The 23,237-nt window shown below is 41.9% G+C and overlaps 1 protein-coding gene across 4 annotated transcripts; it reads right to left on the bottom strand.

Moving 5' to 3' along the window:
* Positions 1-5,916: 5,916 nt before the first annotated feature.
* plekha2 (pleckstrin homology domain containing A2) lies at positions 5,917-17,961 on the bottom strand. 4 transcript variants are annotated; one of them, XM_078250615.1, is made up of 13 exons: positions 17,747-17,961; positions 17,588-17,658; positions 13,667-13,814; positions 13,483-13,539; positions 12,810-12,858; positions 12,578-12,675; positions 10,166-10,297; positions 9,824-9,913; positions 9,653-9,721; positions 9,478-9,548; positions 8,598-8,661; positions 7,689-7,766; positions 5,917-7,560 (listed from the first exon to the last, which is right to left on the bottom strand). In XM_078250615.1, the coding sequence occupies exons 3-13, from the start codon at positions 13,805-13,807 to the stop codon at positions 7,108-7,110; spliced, it is 1,302 nt and encodes a 433-aa protein (XP_078106741.1). In that variant the 5' UTR covers positions 13,808-13,814; positions 17,588-17,658; positions 17,747-17,961; the 3' UTR covers positions 5,917-7,107. The 4 variants fall into 4 exon arrangements, with proteins under 4 accessions (XP_078106741.1, XP_078106742.1, XP_078106739.1 ...); XM_078250616.1 differs by having other exon boundaries at positions 13,667-13,811; XM_078250613.1 differs by having other exon boundaries at positions 17,588-17,961.
* Between the last annotated feature and the right edge of the window lie 5,276 nt (positions 17,962-23,237).

The raw sequence follows: 23,237 nt of genomic DNA, 5'->3' as shown, positions 1-23,237 counted from the left end.
ACATTGGCCTCTATAAGCACTTTGTTATTGTGGTTAAAGATAATGACTTACATTACATTACATTGACATACACTGTAATAACCTAATCACAGACGTCCACTTAAAATAAGATTAAATCTGCATGAACATTGTTTTTTAAAATGGTGATCATGCATATTTATTTGGTATTACCAATCCAGATGTCAGAGTGTATTATAACTAATTATATAGTAGGCTAGTATAACTAAGCATTAATATTCATATTTTGTATGTCAACTTTAATGCATGACAATAATTGGAGCTTGAAGTTCCACAGTGTGTTAAGAACTGAATTATGTCAAACTACAGCCGTGCTGTTTAAAAATGGAAGCAGCTCTTAAAGTGCATATCACTGACATAAAATAAGATAACCATAGTCTGTGTCCGAACGGTGTGTGTGTCTCTGTGTGTGTTTAATTTTGGATGGTTTCTCCGCGAGGGCCTTTACCTCAAATGCACTGCTCTGCTCTCCCTGCACAAAACACGCTCATCCTGCTCCTGCGCGCTCTGCAGCCTGCTCGTGTTTTTTTTTTTTTGCTTGCTTGGATTTCCACCAGATTATTTAAAAAAAAAATCGACTGTCCAAATGTTGCGGTGTCAGTTCTCAAAAATCCACCATATTCCCGGTGCAGCTCCGAAATATCATCGGGTTGTTTCTCGCTCTGCTGTCCGCCTCCCTGCGCGCAAACCGCGGCTTGTCCGCTCCGCTGCCTCCCCGTCACGGCTGCAGAGGCTGAGATCCGTTCAAAACGGATGTAATCTCTTTTTCATAATATCGCTCCTCTCTATATTGCCCTCGCGGACTCAGCGGCAGCCCTGATCTGAACCCAACTCATCAGATCCTTCATTACAAATGGAGTCAAGTCCGCCTCAGACACTTTGCCCTCCCACTTCTGCCTTCCCTGCGCTCCCATAGGTCTGCACAGTGCATCGGTATCTGCAGCCCAAATCACGGCTGTGACACTGGCCAATCAGACACACACACAATCGCGCGCGGGCGCACACGCACACACGCACACACACATACACACACACACACACACACACACACACACACACACACACACACACACACATGCACACACACACACACACGCACACACACGGTTGAGGATGATTTAGTTTTCAAAAGCATTTTAATAAAATGTCACATTGTCACTGAGAATGAGTCCTTTATACAGCCTGCTCATTGGATTTTACACCACACAAAAACTGTCCTGGATGATCAGATACACTTGTTATTGTTAAAGTCAGAGAAAGTGGGAATTTACTGTTTCTGTAAACCTTCTGACCATTGGTGTGAGATGAAATTGACTAGGCCACACGCAGGAAAAGTTTGTTTTTTTCTATTCATGTCAGTGCCCTGTATAGGCTATATTTAACTTGTTAACTACAACACACCCAAATGTGATGAGGATTTGGCTGGTGCATATCCTGAAATCAAAACCACAGGTCTACTCTCACATAAAATACACATATTATCTCATAGTATTATGGATACATGAGGCCCATATCAACAGCAGCAGCTGCAGCAGCTGCAGCAGCAGCAGCGGGTTGACGCGAGCGCGCATCATTTTGATTGGATTACTGTAGATCCTGATAACCAGAGGCATCCAGAGTTTAAAGTTGAATGGGTCACTGCGAGGTCAACATGCTGAATCTCTCGCTTACCCATCTCTACCGATTTTCTAGCGCTGTGTCCTCGCGTTTCTCTTGCACTCAATCCAGCCTAACCACAGTCTTTATTTATTCAGAGTGTCTGTGGACAGATTTATTTAACCATTCTCTGGTTAATTTGTATTTCGTTTCGTACACGAAAGGTATAGGCTATAATAAATACTGTGTCAAAAATAAATTAAATATTATAGCCTGCTGGGGATTATTGTGCATAAATGTGCAGCGTTTTGCGCATTCGGCCAATCTTTTGTTTCAAAAATCATCCATTACTGCAGCTCTTACCGTGTTGAAATATCGAATTCCCCGGTGATAGACCTCCGGTTACCGGCAGTTCGGTGTACAGCCCAAGCATAAGCGTGTGTGGGAGAGACTGGATCTGTGCCCTGTGTGTGTGTGCTCTGCCTGTGTGCCCTGTGTGTGTGTGTGTGTGTGTGTGTGAGAGAGAGAGAGAGTGTGTGTGTGTGCCCATCAAGTTTTCGATTTGCTCTGATACCAATACGTTTATCAGTTTATACACAGACACGCGCAGACACACGCGGTGACGTTTCCCGTTTTTAAGATGATGTAGCTCACACACGCGGTGTTTGAAAGTGAAAGTGCGATTCAAAATACACGATTTAGCCTCCTGTTCTTCTACTGATGATGAGTCAGTCAATACAGTCGAATTTCAGCAACAAGCAACAAATCTTGACTTTGCTGAAACAAATTTTTTAAAAGGCAACTAAAATAACAATTAGTAGCTAATTTCACTAATGTCGATCAGACCATAGCTAGACATATTAGTGTGTTGCTGCCAGTTTAGAAGGATTACCCTGAAATATGGATATCACATTCATTATATTTGTTTACAGTGGGGTTTTGTTTGAGCCCCTTTGTAACCAACAGGCCAATGATTTGACTTTGCGAGCATGACCAAAAATAAACAGACGTGGAAAATCAAACTGCAGACCTAAATATTGTTTTATGCATAAAGAAAGACTACTTTGTAATAAAGAAATGTAATTACATGATAAAGCAAATTATACAGATCCAAGATTAATGATCATAAATTGCTTTGATTGATCTTTTCTTGACTCTGAAGTTACATCCAGAATACGTTGAAAAGGTTGATTCATATTAGCCCCTACGTTTTTATTATTATTATTAATAATAATGATAATAATAATATTTAACAGACCAAAGGTGTTGCCACAGGGTAGTTACTGTATACTGTAAAATAAAAAATATGTTTTTTTAAACAAAAAACAAAAATGTTATTGAGGAAAAAATAGAAGTGAACATGCTGCTCCTCCAAATAAGTCACACTTTTCAGTCCAAATGAGTGATTTGGCAAAACTCACTCGTCTGTTTATTGTGCCTTCAACCACAGAGTGTGACAAATATGTTGCTGCAATCTGTTAATTCAGTTTGAAAATCAAAATATTGTCGTGTGTTCTTGAAAATGATTAAAAGATCAAATATAATATTTCCGAAAAGTTCTGTGACACTTCCTCCGTTGCAGGTTACAATTACACAATCGAATAATATAATAATATTAATAATGATAATAAAATATAATACATAATAAAATAGCCTATACTCCTGACCTGATTCATTCTGTCATTGTTTACAAACACATTTTTTTAATTTGGCAATCAAAAACACAAATTCATCAATTTTGTGGCCAGGCTATAAAACGTTTCGAATGTGTCCAAACTCTATTCTGCTTAATAATAACATAATATATTGACAAAAACGACTAATTACGTAAGTTTTGAAAAATCAGTTTTGGTAACGATTCAGGTATACACCGCTGTAGTATGCTAAATAATCAACCCAGTGTTAATAAATCATACCAACTTGAGTTGTAGTTAAACTAATTCTTCCATTAAACTTTTAAATAATGTTCTTATGTATCAGAAACCTGATCTTAAATGTTTCATTATTTTTTATATCTGATATACTTATATAAATATATATATATATATACAGTATCTGTATATGTATATGTATACCGTAATATATATATATATATATATATATATATATACAGTATCTGTATATGTATATGTATACTGTAATATATATATATATACAGTATCTGTATATGTATATGTATACCGTAATATATATATATATATACTGTATATATATGCAGTATATATATATATATATATATAATATCATATATGTTTCATAAAGGCCTGTATAAATCCCCTTTCCAAGATGAAATAATTATTGAAAACTAAAAACAAATAGTGTTACATTTACTTAGCACCATTTTTTTGTCATTTAAATCTTTAAAAACTGTGTAATTTTTTCAAACTGGGCATTGCTTTTTGGATTATAACTCTTCATATTGACTTAAATCCATCAGTTGTTCTATGCCGAAGAAAAGTGAGAGGCGAAGGTTTCAATAATACCTGAAATGAGGTGGTGGTGGTGGTGGCTGGACGGCTCATTATTGTCCCATCCTGGCTTCAGCTGACTGGATCCTCTGTTCTCTGTCTGGAGGAAGTGGTGACGTGGTCCCAGACCTCCTGCACTCAGCAGGTCTGTCTCACACACCTCCAGCTCGGCGAGAGCGAGTGTGTGCGTGTGTGTGTGGCATTAGAGGGCAAGGTCAACCCATTTCTCTGCAAACAATCACATCACACAGGGCAAAATACATTCCAACCCCCCCTCAACCTCCAGTTTGTAAGGTGGTCTGATGTGGGAACAGAGGAGGGTGGGGGTTTGGCAGTGGTCCAGATGGGGCCTTCGCGTCCAGATGAAGGAAAACCTGTTCCACATTAATATGACTTCATAATACACATGTTAGGGAGACTCTGCTTTCTGCACAGGCTTAATTAAATGTTACGCCCTTCTTTAAAGTCAGTGTAATCTGTAAATGTGCCTTCAGATCAGATCACTTGGTGGTTTAGTGGCAAGTGAAGAGGTTTAGCTATCACACGTCAGCGGTCAATGTTACTCAGAGACCTCTAGAAACCAAACATACAAAACAAACCCTAATCTTTAGTCATTACCTCTGTTAGTTTACACTTAAAAGTAGTAGTTATTGGCTCAAGTGTTGTGACCATAGACTGTAGGTTGTCACTTACAATTATGAGCTGTATTACAACAATATTCTTCTAAAAATTCAACACACTGATCAAATCCAATTACATGTAATTGTAGCTTATTGACATGCATGGGTGAACTCTCCAGAGACCTTGAAAAACTCTTTAAAAAGTGACTCAATCACCATTATGGCTCCAATCAAAGCGCTTTTTGTCCGATTCAGGAAAATTCTTTCTCCCATGTTTCACAAATAGCCACAGTGTCTAGCTGTAGCACCCATTGTGCTTTAATTGATAGATAGATAGATAGATAGATAGATAGATAGATAGATAGATAGATAGATAGGTAGGTAGGTAGGTAGGTAGGTAGTCCCCAGAGAAGTTGATTATATTGTTGGGAGGTTTTAGATCAGTGTGTCAAAGCCTCACACTTTAGAGGTTTTTTTTACAGGACCAAAGTACAAGATGTAAAGTTTGTTATACACAAATAATAGTCCCCAACACCCGTGTCCTCCCATCCCTCTCAATTGTTTTCTTTTCTTAAACTTCCATCCCGCTCTATATCACCACTGGTCCTGCCACATGTTTCTGCTTGGATTTCTCTCAGTACCTGGAGGAGCTCTGTCTTTAACAGACTGAAAACTCATTTCAACACAGCTGACATTTCACAAGCACTCAGGGCCTTTTTCTTAACCCACGACACAATATAAACTGTTCAGTGGAGACATTTTATTCTCGTCGGTCCTGCAGCCAGACAGCTGTACTGCGAGGCAGAGAGGGGAGTGGACGAGGTCAGGACAGAGTTTCAGGCATTTTACCTAATGGACCTTTGTACTGGACGTGTGAAACACTTTACTTACCACAGCCTCTGGGCACTAGATTGGCATGTGTATGGCGTGCATGCTTGTGTGACCTTCATAGCATGCATTAGTTTAAGGTGACAGTGTTAAAGGTCTTGACCCTCCGCATGCCTGGCATTTGGGACATTTCTGCACTTGGGAGAGAAAACACAGATAAAACTTCTATCAAAGCTAATTTAGAAAACTCTTCAAAGTTAGTTTGGGCTACAACTGGTGTAAAATGTGGATTGACCCGGCAGCCACTAGATGGGAGTGAAGAGTGTGAAAAGTCAAACTGAAACAAACTAGGAACTTTTGAGTTGATCAAAAACAACCCAACAAGATGAATAAAAAGCATCATTTAATGTACAAGAAAGAAAATTGACATTATACGCAGACAGACGAGTGCACACAGCTTCAGAAAACGGAAAAAGGCGTGAACATGGTACCACATCAATGAAGTATTGAGGTGAACCTGAGGAGGGCTGATACTACCGGTGTAACAACACAAAGTATCTGAGGCATTATCTGAGAGGATGCTGTAATATCTGTCGTGAAAGCAAAAAACACAAGTAAAAATGAGAAAAGGAAAGTGCGGAATTACAATTAAATCACCAGAAGTAGTGGCACATTTTTCCACATAATGCTGGAATCCTGTCAACCAGCTGATCAGCTGTACTTTGATATTGGCAGTACATTCTACGACAAGTACCATCTAAAACACTGCTGTATTAATGCGGTACCCTGTTACAAGCTAAGAGAGGAGTCACAGTTTACTGACAAACTATCTTTAAGCCAAGTATTAAAAGCTCCTGTTCAAAATCTAGTGTGAACAAATAAAAGCTGCTGTTGACAACAGAAGAGCCAAGAACCATCAGGCAGTTAGCATGTGATTGCATGTACCTTTTTAACGAGACCTCTACCCTTATACTACCCCCCACCCCCCAGAAACCTAATTAGATGTTAGTAATGAAATGTTTGTTAATTATTAATGAAGGTAAGTTAATGTCACATAATGTTTTTCTCAGGAAGAAAGAGGCAAGAAAAAACTAAAAAGACCCACCTTTTTTTAAAAAGTATTTTGTGAACATAAGCTTGAATATAAAAACAATTGACTGTAATGTGTTTAAATGCCTTTAAACACTTCTTGGTGAATACTTCTAGTGGGGTTGAAAACACGTTCTTTATGACGATTGAAAGCATGTGCCATAATTTGTAAGTCTGCAAGAACAATTAACAACAAGATTATTCAAGTTTTCAGAGGAAGTTGCACTAAAAATTCTCCATCATACTTCTTCACAGTCCTGTGAACAACAAACACTGCGCCTCTTGGTCCCCTTCCAGCTGGGTCCATCCTTCGTCTGCATTACAGCTACAAAACCAGCAGGAGGCCCCAATCTCACGTCATGGCATCCAGGCAGATGGTCACAGTTTCACTTCATTAGCAGGGAATACTATTATTAATAGTCACATTCATTTTAAAGCAAGTACCAACACTCAAGTCCACACAGGAGTCTGGACAGACTTTACTGAACTTAGACGTCCGTGGTGCGGATGTTGTCGTCGTCCAGGCTGAAGGGGAAGCTGCAGCCGGTGTGAGACTGAGGCTGCGAGCGGTGCCTCCGACGCCCACTGGCCACATCTCCTGACGCTGTGAGGATCCCCAGTCCGCTGATTGAAGCTGCTGGCGGTGCATTGGGGCAAGGGGTCGGGGTGGAGAGAGAGTTGGAGGAGGAGGAGGTGGAGGAAGAGGTGGAAGAAGAGGAGAGAGAAGGCAAGGTGGGCACAGAGCTGAAAGCACTGTCTTCATCCTCTGCATCCAGGATGGAAGGCTCACACGGAGGGACAGGCGTCCAGGGCTGCCAGCCCGGCGCCACAGAGCAGGACTTGACCAGTGCAGGTCTGCGCTCATCACTCTGTTGGCCTCGAGGCGCTGAGGAGGCATTGGGACTTCGATAGAGAGAGGACGCACGTTTAAATGAAAAACCCTGCAATGAGAAAGAAATAATCAGTGCTCGTCATATGCTTACGAATATCAAATTTTTCTCCTCCATGAATATATAGTGATAAAGGATTGTAGATTTTTGTGTGTCAAGGGGAGAGACAACAGAAATACCTTAGGGGGACCTCTGAAGTCCTGGATCTTCATCTCAACGTCCCTGATCCAGCCATACATCTCCTCTGGAGAGTCTGTCTGTAGGAAAACATAACCAGAAGATACAGTAAATATCTTATCTTCTCTTCTATCTGCACTTATTTTCACACTAGCTATTGTAGTGGTTTGTCCTATTGTGTTGTGTCACTGCCGATATTCTAGATTGTTCTTACTGTCAACAAAAAAACAAAACTAACGAAAAATGTATCCTAATAACTGCAGCCAAAGAAATGTTTGAAAATAATCATCAGTCACAATCCTATTTTATGAAGTCTTATGTGTTTAACATGAACATCGGCTATCTGTTCTTTTAAAACTTTCAAATATCAATAACTGGCTCTAATTTAAATTTGTAATTCAAGTTTCATTTTAGTTTAAGATGATTTTGTCCATGATCATGGTCTCAGTGTAATCTATTTATGTGGTTTTTTTTCAGTTTACCAAATGTTTGTCGTGCTTCCTTTTTTTCTTGCACAGACAAAAACAAAATGCGCTCATGCTTGCAATCTCTCTCTCTCTCTCTCTGCACTTCCCATCTGATCTGACCCCCAACATCTCAGTCAGCTGTTCTCCCAGGAGGGAGTGGCAGGATGTTATTGTTGTTATGGTAACAGATGGTATTGCCCATTACACAAAAACAATGCTCCTAAAAAAAGAGCCAGCGCCACACATCAGCAGCAGAGCATTTAGAGAAAACAACTCAAAGCATCAGGTCAGAATCACCTGCGACTATAGACGCGCTCTGCTCCGGCTAACAAGATAACTTGTATCTAATCATGTTTTCACCCAGAGCCAGAGAGCACCCAACAGATTTTATAACTTGTGAGGAACGAAACCTCCAATTGGTTGGTATTTAAAATGGGATTGTACCTGAATGTAGAAGGTTCGGGAGCTGGTGATGATCTCAAACAGGTTGTCTCTCAGCAGGAGATCCCTGATGGAGACACATAGTGGGAAATTATCATGCTGAATAATACAGTGGCTAAAGGGTGGGCCAAATATCAGCAGTGTGGCGCAAATCAAATTTTTTTATTTTCTGTATTCATATCTTTATTGTGAATTATACAGGAAGTCGCCAGGCGTACACTAGACATTGTTAGAAATCGTCAAGAAAGCCTCATCTTCTCTGTTCAGTTGTTCTCTTTTGTCATTTATTCTCCCCATGCGTGTATGTGTAAGTTTAGCTGTTCAGAAAATATGCAAAATGACATTGTATTTTAATCATGTACCTACATGAATCAAATAAAGCATTACTTGTAGCTTAATCCCACCTTTAAAAAAAAATAAAAGGTCGAAACTGAGTCTAAATAAAATAACTGTTAATGAAAAAAAACGTGAAGAATTACGTGATTTCTCTTTAAAAAGTTGTGGGGTTGTGTATTTAATAGGGGGAGGATGTGTCTATGATTAAAAATGAGAAAGCAAAACAATAATAATAGTTCATTTTTGTGGAGAAGGTCCAGATCAAAATAAAGGTTGTTTGAAGTGTCTATGAAAAAAAAAAAATATATTGAGAAAAGTCTGAATAACTCTCTTCAGAATAAACTGCCCTGAATTTCTGAATATCAAACTTTAAACTACTGACACTGCCATGTTAGCCTTTTTGTTTGTACACTGCAAAAATGTGGATGTTGTTTGTATCTGTTCAAGTGTAATCTGCTGTTATCCGAATATTCACTAGAAAGACAACCAGATGGAGAGAAAGTAAAATGGTGGGATAATTTGACTCAGCGATTCACATTTGACTCACCCTGACTTGACGAGACATTCATGGACCTTCTGAATGTCCCTTAGTGGAACAGCTCGGAGAGGCTCCTTATCCTGGGACACACATAAGCACAATTCACACATGGATATAGACAAAGACCCCAGTCACACAAAAACATCCACACGTGAGAGGAAATACAAAACGTCTGGCTCCGCACCATCTCAGACTTGTAGTAACTGACTGCATTGTCATCTAGGGTGAAAAACCTCCTTTTCCAGCTCTTCCTCTGAAAACACACACGCACAGATTACAGTTTATTTTCCACATGCAGCTTTTTTATTTTGAGTTTGAGTTTGAGTTTATCAGTTATAAGTGGCTGGGTACTCACCACATTTCCCTGTTTGACACAGTAACCGCACCTCAGCACGCCTGGCCGATTGCCCTTCCTCTCTCTCCCTTCTGTCTCTTCGCACTCATTCTGAAACATTTCATCATAACCATCTTCAATTTCCTTACAGTAATTGTGGTCAATGTTACCACCATCGTCAAAATACATCAGATTACACACAAAGTTGTTTTGGAGGCTGAGAGCAAGCTTTACTCTGTTTTATTTTGCTGAAAAATATACAAAAACAATGCTCATTAACGCTAATTCTGGCTTCTAGCATCATCATTGTCACATTTATTATCGTCATAGTAACCACATTGGTTGTAGCCTCCTCTTTATTACCTGGATGGTAGTGTGCACCACCACGCCGCCGATGATCTCAGTCTTGTAGGCGTGCTGTCTCTTCCCTCCCTGAGTGTCGCTGATGACTGCGGTCACATCGGACCTTGGAGGTGCAGGGCCAGACTTAGGAACCTGTCAGCACAGCAGCAGGTAGGAGAATATTAACTAGCATTGCATTAAAAAGTACAGATTAGTAGGTAAAGCTTGCTACTAATTGCCAGGGGTTAGAGGTTTATTTCCCACTGGGAGTCTCCATGCTGCAACAGCGCAACTGTAATATGTTCTGCATGAAAACATCCACCCTACAGTCTTTAGGGTTGTTTGAATTTTATCATCCTTTACCAGCAAGGCACTTGACACAAAACAGGGAACAGATCTCGCATGGCTGAAAGTCAAAAACAGGTTATGGTACAATCTTTTAACTTTATTTGGAAATACAATAGTTTTAAAACAACCAAACTATTCAATAATATAAAATAATATTTTTTCTGTAAGTAATCACAGTTATCAAACAAGGAAGATAAGGAGGGGTCACATTACACTTCCTCAACCAAAGACAAATAAAACACAACAGTTACTTTATAATCACTAAAATCGAGCAAAATGGGTTTTGAGAAACAACTTAAGAAGTTATTCTTGAAAACAAGTCAGCAAAAATCAAGAAGGAAATTATGTATTGTGTGATCTGCTCTACAGTATGAATGTGCAAATTAATTTAGATTTCTTTCTTTAAGTATTACTGGTAGTTTTACTATTTAGTGTCTTTTATGTCATGTTTGGTTTTGATGTAATTATATTGTGATGGGTATAGTAGTGACATTGCAATAATTTTATTTACTGTATGTAATGTTAAGTGTCTACATTTGTTTACTATATTATATGTTCTAACATGGACCCAAGAAAGGGTAGTTGTTGCCACAATAACAAGTCCGACTAAGGATCCAAATAAACAATAAACCATTAACTAACTGAAAACAATATCATATAGTCACAAGGTAGCTCATGAGTTAATAAAACATTATTAGGATATGAATGTGGAGGTTATTTGTCCAAAAGAAATGCATTCATATCGGCACTCATAATCAAACATTGTTGCACCTCAGCTATAAACGGTGTTGTCCACTGTCCATTCAGAAGTTTGCATTTATTTGGTTGTTTATTTATCCATTAGCAAGCATGCAAAGAAGAAACAAAGAAATCATTGCTACTCCCTTGCTTTTTTTATTTTATTTTTTAAAGATTATTTTTTGGGGCTTTTCCGTCTTTAATTTGACAGGACAGCTAGGTGAGAAAGGGGTGAGAGAGGGGGAAGACATGCAGGAAATCGTCACAGGTTGGAATCGAAACCCTGGACCTCTGCGTCGAGGCATAAACCTCTCAGTATTTGTGCGCCTGCTCTACCACTGAGCCAACCCGGCCACACTCCCTTGCTTTGTTAAAAAATATATATACACCTGTTAACCTCGTATGTTACTGTACAATACATTAATTTTGTCCGTATATATATATTTTTTTCTATATATACAGTATAAACCAGAGGTGCCTTTAGTGCTGCCAACTTCATAAAGCAAAAGAAAATACTCTTAAAAAAAAGTATAACAAGGGGCGTCCTGGTAGCGTGGGATGAGCACCAAATAACTGCAATGACTGGACTGATCCCAGCCTGAGACCTTTGTTTCACGTCTTATCATATAAGCTAAAATTATAAACTCCTCCACCCACCGATGTGTCTGGATAAGAAAAACCTAATAATAGAAATATCATGTCAAGGGCTTTAGTTTAAGCATTCTATCACTTGAAAATAACTGTGTGAAATGTTTTCGTCTGTGCTTTGCTTTAATTCCTGCATTTACATTAGGTCCATCTGCTTTAGGAAGTATCTCATTGAGGCCAACGCTGAGAAAAGGCAACAGAGAAGCCCTCCCATCAAAGAGGAAGTGAAAGAGAGAGTGAGCGGCGCTGCTTCCTGTGTCAGTGTGCAGGTAAGAGAAACACTTCTGTCATCTGGAATGCCGTGAGTCAACAAGACCCCGGTCATCTCACTGAACACGCACAAATATTATGCAAAATTGCAAACTGTGCACGGCATGTTCATTTACACGCTCACAATGGCGTTTTTGACACCTCCACCACAGTGACGTTTGAGTGTGTGGTGTGTCATCGCTCGTATTCATGCACATTCACAATTTCCTCATTCACCAAGTGTGTAAGAGGGTATTCGTGGGCAGCGTGCTGCCATTTGCACCCACTTGGGGCAAATTGGTTTCAGTCACATCACCGCAAACTGCAGCTTCCACTCAGGTGGAAACAAACCCCTTATCTGCTAGTTAAGCCTTTTTCTAACCTCATGCTAGACTAAGACATCTGGTTTTAATATCATGTATGTGTGCAGTTTGTGTGTGTTGCACTCACTGTGATCTTGCTGGCCTTGTTGAGAGCAGCCACCCAGTCCCTCATGTCAGTCACATCGTTGGCTTGGAGGAAGTACCTCCGGGAAACTGCATTGATGACTACAGAAATCGAAATCAATTTCATGAATAACCACAATAAACGCATTATATCATTATATCACATGCGTAAATAAAATGAATGCCATTGTGCACTACTGCATAAGCATGACTCAGTGTTTCTCCAAAAAACTCACCAAAACAGAACTCTGTCTTTGGCTTTTGTTTCGCTGTAGCTTCGCTCACCTGAGAAGAGAAGAGAAGAGGAGACAAAAAGAAAGGAGAGGAGACAAAAGGGAGAGAAGAGGAGACCACAGAGGAAGGCAAAAGGAAAGGAAAGGAGACAAAAGGAAAATGAAAGGAGAAGAGACAAAAGGAAAAGGAAATGAGACAAAAGGGGAGAAGAGGAGACAAAGGGGAAGGAAAGGAGAGATAGAAGGAAAGGAAAGGTGACCAAAGGAGAGAAGAGAAAGGGGAGGGAGAGGAGACAAAAGGAGAGAAGATGAAAGGAGAGGAGACAAAGGGGAAGGAGAGGAGACAAAAGGAAAGGAGACCAAAGGAGAGGACACAAGGGGAAGTAAAGGAGAGGAGAGACACAAAGAAAGGAGAGGAGACAAGAGAGAGTAGAGAAGTGAAGAAGAGAAACATTTTAATAGCTTTGCCATCTATTTGACTCAGAGTGTCCAGGGAGGAGCTGTCAGCATTACAGTGCAGTGCAGCCAGATGTCATTATATCTGGTTAGCTCAGCGAGCGCTCTGACATCTGGAAAACTTCACAAAGTCTGCTTCTGCATGTCTCCCAGATGTCTCCTCTACTGTACATACATGTATGTAGTTCACTACAACCCACAACAAAGTAAAGGGGTTTACCTTAGAGATGTAGGTTAGTTTCAGGCTGCCAACAAAGCTTGCTCCACTGGGCAGGTTCTGCATGCAAACACAAACACACAGACTCGTCATTGTCTCAGAGTCCAAGGTTACACAGCTCCTATTGGTCAATTTCATTTCCTCTTGCTGTTTGTGCAAGTGTGTGTCATCGATATGTGTGGAGCACCTGAGGGTTGTCCATATACCACAGAAGAGCATTTTCTTGCGTGTCGAGGATGAAGTATCGCCTCTGGAAGCGACAGCTGTTCTCCTTCTCCTCGACGTCCAGGAAGCCGCATACGCGGTTCAGCCGGTCCATGTATGGCATGCTGCTGCTATCACATATCACATGGACACACAGACAGACAGATAGACAGATACTCAGGTCAGATGGGCAATGAGAGGCAAACATGTAAACAGAGCAACAGAAGGAGATGGACTCATAGGACAGAAAGGCAGACACAGGCAGATGTGTGTGAGGATAAACCAACTTTCATTTACTGTTCACACACACACACACACACACACACACACACACACACACACACACACACACACACACACACACACACACACACACACACACACACACACACACACACACACACACACACACACACAGGAAGAACGAGACCCGCTCGCACTCAGCAGTTTTTCATGTGACGTGATTGAGGCTGAGCAGCAAACCCTGAAGCCAGAGGCTGAGCTGAGGCCCTGCACCACAGCCAAAAATTACAGACTGCACTCAAGATCTGCACACACGCACATTTCCACTGGCCAGGGAAGAGAGAGGAGAGGGAAAGAGGGAGGGAGGGAGGAATGGGAAAAAGACGAGAGGAAAGGGAAGAGTCCTGATGAGATGTATTTATTAAGATGATGCAATGCATGTGAATCACTGAGGTGCTGACTGATTTCTCAACATAATCGAGATTCAATCAGCTCACACATTCAGGTATGCTGATGATATTTCAATAATGAATGCTTCCCGGTACAATTTTATCTATGACACACATCTGTGCATGAAAGTACTTTATTTATTTATTTTTTTGGAGGGGAAGAGTCAGAAGACTTCTGGCATAATGACAGCTCTATTTTATGATCTCCTCCTGCTGAAGTTGCTAAGGGAACTTTCATTCCCTCCACTGTTGTTTATTTTGCATCTCTGCAGACTAAACATGAAGTAATCACATGACATACTGCACATAGATGCACTGAATCAAAAGATGCAAAGAAATGTTTTGCACATTTCCCTTTTCATAAGTCCTCACTTTTCTCCATAGTCAAATTTACTGAGAGGACTTGTGTGTAATAAATAAATAAAATGTAATGTGGCCACAAAAGTAAATATGATGGCTAACTAGGCCACATCTGTGTCTGATTTTTATTTATTTATAAGAACAAAAAGTATAATGTAAGTGATATATAATATAATAATAAGTGAAATATATAATCAGGACTGAATGGCTGAGCCCTCTGCCAATACTTTTACAGGACTGTCGTGAATTTCCATGAACATTTCCATGAATACACATGACCCAGCAAAGCACAGACAAACAGAGACACGAGAAATGACAGCAGACTCATAGTCTGCATCTTCACTGCGCTGGTGCAACTCCTGTGAAACTATTCTTAAGTCAACAGTCAGAAAAATGCTTCATTTTGAAAACAGCTTTGAAAAATTTGTGGGTTGTGTTTCTAATGCGTCAGTCGTGCAACCTTTATTCCTTTTGCCTGTAAAAGAGGACCAATATTTAATCCATTCAGAGGCCTTTCACAGAAACTCTGAGTGTAATGGAAAAGAGAAAATGATGCCGCAGAGGTCACACAGACACCCATGCTGAGACTGACACACACACACACACACACACACACACCCACCCACACTCACCTACCCACACACACACACACACACACACAACAGCGGTGCAGTTGTGGCATTGTTGGCAAAATACCAATAAATATCAGTCCAAAAAACAGTCTTTAGCACATTTCTACAAAATTTAAAGTACAGGATAACACACACATATTTCAATGACTGTAGATACATTTTGTGTGTACGAGGGCAGAACCCAGTGTACAGATCACAGCAGTGATATCATTTTCACTGTCTTAACAACATCCAGGGCAGTGACATGAAACCCACTGACACTCAGTTACATCTGCTTTATTTGTGGAATAACATCTTTGTGAACATCTTTTCTGAAACAGAAACTGATTCAAAATTATGTCAGTTATACTCTAGCAATTCTGTTACATACTTCTCAGATTTGAGTTCTCTTTAAATCATCTATCTATCTATCTATCTAGGCACAGAATCCTTTAACTTAGAGCTGAATTGATTAATCGGTCATCTGAAATTGAACCGGCAACTAATCAAATGAACTAATAACACTCCCTAGCTAAAGATTCTCGACTATGAAAACTGACAGTGGTGAAATGTTCCTGACATTATTGATGCATTAACAAGTGAGTGTCACTTAAGAGCTGTAGGTTGTAAAGGTAAAGCACATTTTTAAAGCTTCATATATTTTCTATAACTCATATTTTTAGGGATTATACAAGAAAAATATTGTTAATTTTGAGGGGAGTATGTTACAGTTTTTTTTCTAACCCAAGGGGAGGGTCTATTGAACATTTTAATAGAGCTGGGGAGGGCCTCGTCTTTGTTTAAAAGTGGACCACAAGGTTCAGCCGTCCTCCCCACCCCAATAATAACTAGTAACTTTAGCTGAAAAAAGTACAATATTTCCCTCCGAAATGTGGTGGAGTACGAATATAAAGTAGCATGAAACAGAAATAGAATACCTCAAAATTTAACATCTAAATTTTAACACATTTAACATTTAAAAAATGTTATATCTTTGGGTTTTGGAATGTTGTTTAACAAAAAAAGCTATTTGAAGATGTTACCTTGGGCTCTGGGAAGTTGTGACAGGCATGTTTCAATGGCGTCTGATATTTATGGACCGAACGATGAATCACTTTTTTTCTTCACTGCTTTCCAGAGGTGGAATGAAACCAAGTACATTGATTTAAGTGTACTTAAAGTACAATTCTGAGGTACTGGTACTTTACTTGAGACTTTTCTTTTCATGCCACTTTATACTTCTTCTCCCATACATCTCAGAGGGAAATAGTGTACTTTTTAACTCCACTACATGTATCAGACAGCTTTAGTTACTAGTTACTTTACAGCTCAAGGTCTTTGCACAGAAAACATATGAAAGGTTTGACTATAGGAGCAACTTTCTTGATAATCATTTGTCATTATTCATACAAAAACACTTTATGGTTCAAACTTCTCAAATGTGAAGATTTGCTGATTTGCCTTTAAATTATTGTAATCATTTGAATGTATTTTCTTTATATAATTTTGAGGGTTGTACTGTTGGTTGGACAAAACAAACACTGTGGATGTGTCACTTTGGGCTCTGGCTAATTTGGCATTTCTCACTACTTTCAATGTTTTTATAATCAATCAATTAATATAGAAAATAATCAGCAGATGAATCCGTAATGAAAATAATCTTTTAGTAACAGTAACAGCCACAGGAGACATGTTGAGTAATTTTACTTTGAATATGCTACTTTAAGTAGGCTACATTTTCCTGATTACGCCTGAATTATTCTTACAAAGGCTTTTCTTAAGTCATATTTCCAATGCAGGACTTGTAGGTACTTGTTACAGAGTATGTTTTACAGTGGGGTATTAGGACTTTTCTGAACTAAGGGATATAAATACTTCCTTCACCAGTGCTGCTTTCTAATAACAGCTGGATAGTCACCTTTCTGACCAACGTGCAGGCACGAACTTCACTGAATGACCGGTCTGAAGATCATGGGCGTGCACATATAACGTGATTATGAGCATGCAATGAAAAGTTTCTATATGATCTGGCAGAAGTACTCAGCGACACCTGACAGAAGTTACATTAGTTCAGCTCAGATGACCTCCTGCACTGACTCACCAGATCCAACGACGCAACGGCCTGCCACACCTACAGTACTGTACCCTCCGCACACATATAGGCTATCACACACACAGGCAAAGAGGCAACGCGCACACACACATACAGTCACAAAGTGCCACTGTCGACTGACTACTCACCCGCTGTGGAGTCAGTGTGCGCCACAGCCAGCGCCCCGCACGGCTCCGAAGCACAGAGGAGAGACCCGAATCTGGTAAATAACGAGCATGTTAGACAAACTTTCAATAACTGTTACAAACAGCGGACATTAACAAAGCCGGCATGCATCAGGCTCTCACACTCTTGTCTGTTTGTTTGTGTGATCGGATTACAGAAGAGATATCTTTTTTCCGGGTTGGACGTTTGGTTATTAGAATAAACCAGCCCCGGATGTGATCTATGTGTCCTCTGCTCCGGCCCGGGTCCTCCTCCTCTATTCTGCTTCTTTTTGGGTTTCAACGGCGGTTGACAACCAGCGTATTAAAGTGCATTACCACCACCTTCTGCTTTGGAGTGTGGATCAGAGATTAGATGATATGATTCATATCCAATAATCCGGTTTCTCTGAGAGAGAGAGAGAGAGAGAGAGAGAGAGAGAGAGAGAGAGAGAGAGAGAGAGAGAGAGAGAGAGAGAGAGAGAGAGAGAGAGAGAGAGCCCTGTCTTTAATTGACAGGTTTATTATTGTTTTTATATTAAGAGTATGAGTTCCAGCCTTCTAAATAGGCTACATGCGCAGTAGGCTATCTTTCTTCCAGCAACTGCATGCTATCTCTTCTGTCAGGTGGCAACTCGAGAACTGGGTCAAACCCACACACACACACACACACACACACACACACACACACACGCACACACACACACACACACACACACACACACACACACATATATATATATATATATATATATATATATATATATATATATATATATATATATATATATATATATATATATAAAAGAAGGGAGTGTAAACCTGGATAAACAGGTACACAGTGAAGAATAGTGTCATTCATACAACTGCTATGGGAGGTGAGTGGTAACAGGTGCAAGATGATGTTTCAAAAGCAGTGGTCACAAAAACATTGACTTCCTGTACTTTAGCAATAGGACTACAAAAATGTTATATGTTCCACTAGACGCAGGATTTTAGAAATGCTGAGGTCATGAGTCTAAATGTTTGCAGCACAACCCCCCACCCTATATATCTTTTTACTAGCCACCAAACTCTGTAACATTTCCTGAGCATTGTTTTTTTTTTTTTATTATTCATTCATTTCACTGTTCAAATATAGTTTATTTGCATATTCCTTCTGAATGTTGTTGCAAAGCCTGCTTTACATTGTCAGGGGTTTCCTATGAGGAATACTAAATCCCTTTCATTTAAATGGATGTAGTTCCATGCCTAAAAACAGCAAATTTAAAAGAGATCTGGTCTAAAAAACAGAATCAGCCTCAAAACCCCAACATATGTAATCTGTAAGTATTTGTAGGATGTAACGTTATAGCTGCAGCCCCGAATAAAAAATCTAGCAGTAATTTTGGTAAAGATGGGATATCTGGGGAGGTCAGGCTCACTTATAGCTTAATATATTCCATAGTCTATAAAACTTACTAATCTTACTAGAAATAGTAGAAAACCCAGAAATGTCAGCTGCTTGTCTCCGCTTTGTGCAAATTTGATATTGTTTATTTATGCAAATATCCATCCATCCATCCATCTTCATCCGCTTAGCCGGGGTCGGGTCGCGGGGGTAGCAGCTCCAGCAGGGGACCCCAAACTTCCCTTTCCCAGGCCACATTAACCAGCTCCGACTGGGGGATCCCGAGGCGTTCCCAGGCCAGGTTAGAGATATAATCCCTCCACCTAGTCCTGGGTCTCCCCCAAGGCCTCCTCCCAGCTGGACGTGCCTGGAACACCTCCCTAGGGAGGCGCCCAGGGGGCATCCTTACCAGATGCCCAAACCACCTCAACTGGCTCCTTTCGACACAAAGGAGCAGCGGCTCTACTCCGAGCTCCTCACGGATAACTGAGCTTCTCACCCTATCTCTAAGGGAGACGCCAGCTACCCTCCTGAGGAAACCCATTTCGGCCGCTTGTACCCTGGATCTTGTTCTTTCGGTCATGACCCAGCCTTCATGACCATAGGTGAGGGTAGGAACAAATACTGACCAGTAGATTGAGAGCTTTGCCTTCTGGCTCAGCTCTCTTTTCGTCACAACGGTGCGATAAATTGAATGTAATACCGCACCTGCTGTGCCGATTCTCCGACCAATCTCCCGCTCCATTGTCCCCTCACTCGCGAACAAGACCCCCAAGGTACTTGAACTCCTTCACTTGGGGTAAGGACTCATTCCCTACCTGGAGAAGGCACTCCATCGGTTTCCTGCTGAGAACCATGGCCTCCGATTTAGAGGTGCTGATCCTCATCCCAGCCGCTTCACACTCGGCTGCGAACCGATCCAGTGAGTGTTGAAGGTCACAGGCCGATGATGCCATCAGGACCACATCATCTGCAAAAAGCAGCGATGAGATCCCCAGCCCACCGAACTGCAACCCCTCTCCACCCCGACTACGCCTCGATATCCTGTCCATAAATACTACAAACAGGATTGGTGACAAAGCGTAGCCCTGGCGGAGGCCAACTCTCACCTGAAACGAGTCTGACTTACTGCCGAGAACCCGGACACAGCTCTCACTTTGGTCGTACAGAGATTGGATGGCCCTGAGAAGGGACCCCCTCACCCCGTACTCCCGCAGCACCTCCCACAGTATCTCCCGGGGCACCCGGTCATACGCCTTCTCCAGATCCACAAAACACATGTAGACTGGTTGGGCATACTCCCAGGCTCCCTCCAGGATCCTTGCAAGAGTAAAGATCTGGTCCGTTGTTCCACGACCAGGACGGAATCCGCATTGTTCCTCTTCAACCTGAGATTCGACTATCGACCGAACCCTCCTTTCCAGCACCTTGGAGTAGACTTTACCGGGGAGGCTGAGAAGTGTGATACTCCTGTAATTGGCACACACCCTCTGGTCCCCCTTTTGAAAAAGGGGAACCACCACCCCGGTCTGCCACTCCTTAGGCTCCAGCTGTGCCTCTACCATAGAGGGCGTATTAGTCGGATTTAGGAGTTCCTCAAAGTGCTCCTTCCACCGCCCTATTACCTCCTCAGTTGAGGTCAACAGCGTCCCATCCTTACTGTACACAGCTTGGATGGTTCTCCACTTCCCCCTCCTGAGGTGGCGAACGGTTTTCCAGAAGCACCTTGGTGCCGACCGAAAGTCCTTCTCCATGTCTTCTCCGAACTTCTCCCACACACGCTGCTTTGCCTCTTTCACGGCAGAGGCTGCAGCCCTTCGGGCCCTTCGGTACCTTGCAACTGCCTCCGGAGTCATCTGGGATAACATATCCCGGAAAGACTCCTTCTTCAGTCGGACGGCTTCCCTGACCACCGGTGTCCACCACGGTGTTCGTGGGTTACTGCCCCTTGAGGCACCTAAGACCCTAAGACCACAGCTCCTCACCACAGCTTCAGCAATGGAAACTTTGAACATTGTCCACTCGGGTTCAATGCCCCCAGCCTCCACAGGGATGCACGAAAAGCTCCACCGGAGGTGTGAGTTGAAAGTCTGTCGGACAGGGGCCTCCTCCAGACGTTCCCAATTTACCCGCACTACCCGTTTGGGCTTACCAGGTCTGTCCAGAGTCTTCCCCCACCCCCTGACCCAATTTACCACCAGATGGTGATCGGTTGACAGCTCCGCCCCTCTCTTCACCCGAGTGTCCAAAACATACGGCCTCAGAGCAGATGAAACGATTATAAAATCGATCATTGACCTTTGGCCTAGGGTGCTCTGGTACCAAGTACACTTATGAGCATCCCTATGTTCGAACATGGTGTTCGTTATAGACAATCCATGACTAGCACAGAAGTCCAACAACAAACAACCACTCTGGTTTAGATCAGGGAGGCCGTTCCTCCCAATCACGCCTCTCCATGTGTCTCCATCATTGCCCACGTGCGCGTTGAAGTCCCCCAGCAGAACTATGGAGTCCCCGACTGGAGCCCCATGCAGGACTCCACTCAAGGTCTCCAAGAAGGCCGAATACTCTGAACTCTTGTTTGGTGCATATGCACAAACAACAGTCAGAGTTTTCCCCCCCCACAACCCGCAGGCGTAGGGAGGCGACCCTCTCGTCCACCGGGTTAAACTCCAACGTAGCGGCGCTCAGCCGGGGGCTTGTGAGTATCCCCACACCCGCCCGGCGCCTCACACCCTGGGCAACTCCGGAGAAGAAAAGAGTCCAACCCCTATCCAGGAGTATGGTTCCAGAACCGAGACTGTGCGTAGAGGTAAGCCCCACCAGATCTAACTGGTAGCGCTCCACCTCCCGCACAAGTTCCGGCTCCTTCCCCCACAGAGAGGTGACATTCCACATCCCCAGAGCCAGCCTCTGCTGCCCGGGTCTGGTCCGTCGAGGCCCCTGACCTTCACTGCCACCCATGTGGCAGCGCACCCGACCCCAGCGGTTCCTCCCACAGGTGGTGGGCCCATAGGATGGAGAGATGTCCGCCACGTAGCTTTTTCGGGCTGTGCCTGGCCGGGCTCCGTGGCAAACCCGGCCACCAGACGCTCGCTGACGAGCCCTCCATCTGGGCCTAGCTCCAGAAGGGGGCCCCGGGCTTCCTCCGGGCAGGGTCACTTCATCCCTTCCTCGATTTTTCATAGGATTTTTGAACCATTCTTTGTCTGGCCCCTCACCTGAGACCACTTTGCCTTAGGAGACCCTACCAGGAGCACAAAGCTCCAGACAACACAGCCCTCAGGTTCATAGAGACACACAAACCTCTCCACCACGATAAGGTGATGGTTCCCGGAGAAGCAAATGCATGACAGCAATGCTAATATGCTTAGCGAAATAATAGACCATAAATATATATGGTTGTAACACTGCAAATAATAACTTTTCTTTAGCTGTCAATTACTTGTTTGGTTAAAGCCAACAGTTTCAGCAAAGGATTGTCTGGGATTGTTGGGTTCAGTTTTAACATGCAGAACAAGTGATCTCACAGTGTCAGCCATGACAAATAGCCTACCTTATTGCTCAAATATATTTCAGTTTAAATTTACCATCACAGAGAGAAAATATATGACAGATACATTCAATATTAAGAAACAAACCTCAGAAACTTCTACTTAGTGAGCAAGCAGTAGCATGAAGAGGCCGAGAGTCATCACTCAAAGCCGTTGGAGGAACTTCAGGTGTTGCTGATGCAGAATGGTCCTTTTCAGAGAGTTACATCCCTGGTAGAGTAATATGTGTTTTACTGTAATGTTGTTGGTGATCCAGGTGGATCTTGACTTTACTACCCTATGGTTTAATCTTCAGCAATGCATTTTATCTTTTGATCTTATCTTGTATTTCTATGTAAAATCTTCATCTGCAAGAGTAGCAACTTCAACATCGGACTAATGTGGTGTAAAAAGTACTTAAAACAGTAGTTCAGTATTGCTTCACACAAAGGTTTTACACAGGCTTTACACAAAGGTGACCACAGTTTGAGTCCTGTGATGTAACATTGTGAGTGCTCGGAGGATGAACCAACCTGTCCTCCTGGTTTTAGCACTCTACATTTAATCATGAATCTGGGTTTAGAGTTTCCACACATGTATAATCTTCCTCGGTGTTGAGCCTGTCACCTTTATAACAGCTAAAAAAACAAATATCTTGTATAGGAGTTATTCGGTATTCTGTTTTATTTTTTAAACTGTAGGCTAATTT

Source organism: Sander vitreus, chromosome 5 (genome assembly GCF_031162955.1).
Source record: "Sander vitreus isolate 19-12246 chromosome 5, sanVit1, whole genome shotgun sequence".
NCBI classification, from domain to species: Eukaryota; Metazoa; Chordata; class Actinopteri; order Perciformes; family Percidae; genus Sander; species Sander vitreus.
Note: the sequence above shows the minus strand (reverse complement) of the source record. Positions and strands in the feature narration are given on the sequence as shown.

Bases quoted from the DNA above. Each gene is read 5' to 3' on its own strand.
- plekha2 (XM_078250613.1), bottom strand. From the start codon at position 13,807: ATGCCATACATGGACCGGCTGAACCGCGTATGCGGCTTCCTGGACGTC. The intron at 9,549-9,652 runs GTGCGGAGCCAG...TGTGTGTCCCAG, and splicing joins GTTACTACAAGTCTGAGATG to GATAAGGAGCCTCTCCGAGC. The intron at 8,662-9,477 runs GTGAGTCAAATG...TGTCTCCATCAG, and splicing joins GAATGTCTCGTCAAGTCAGG to GGATCTCCTGCTGAGAGACA.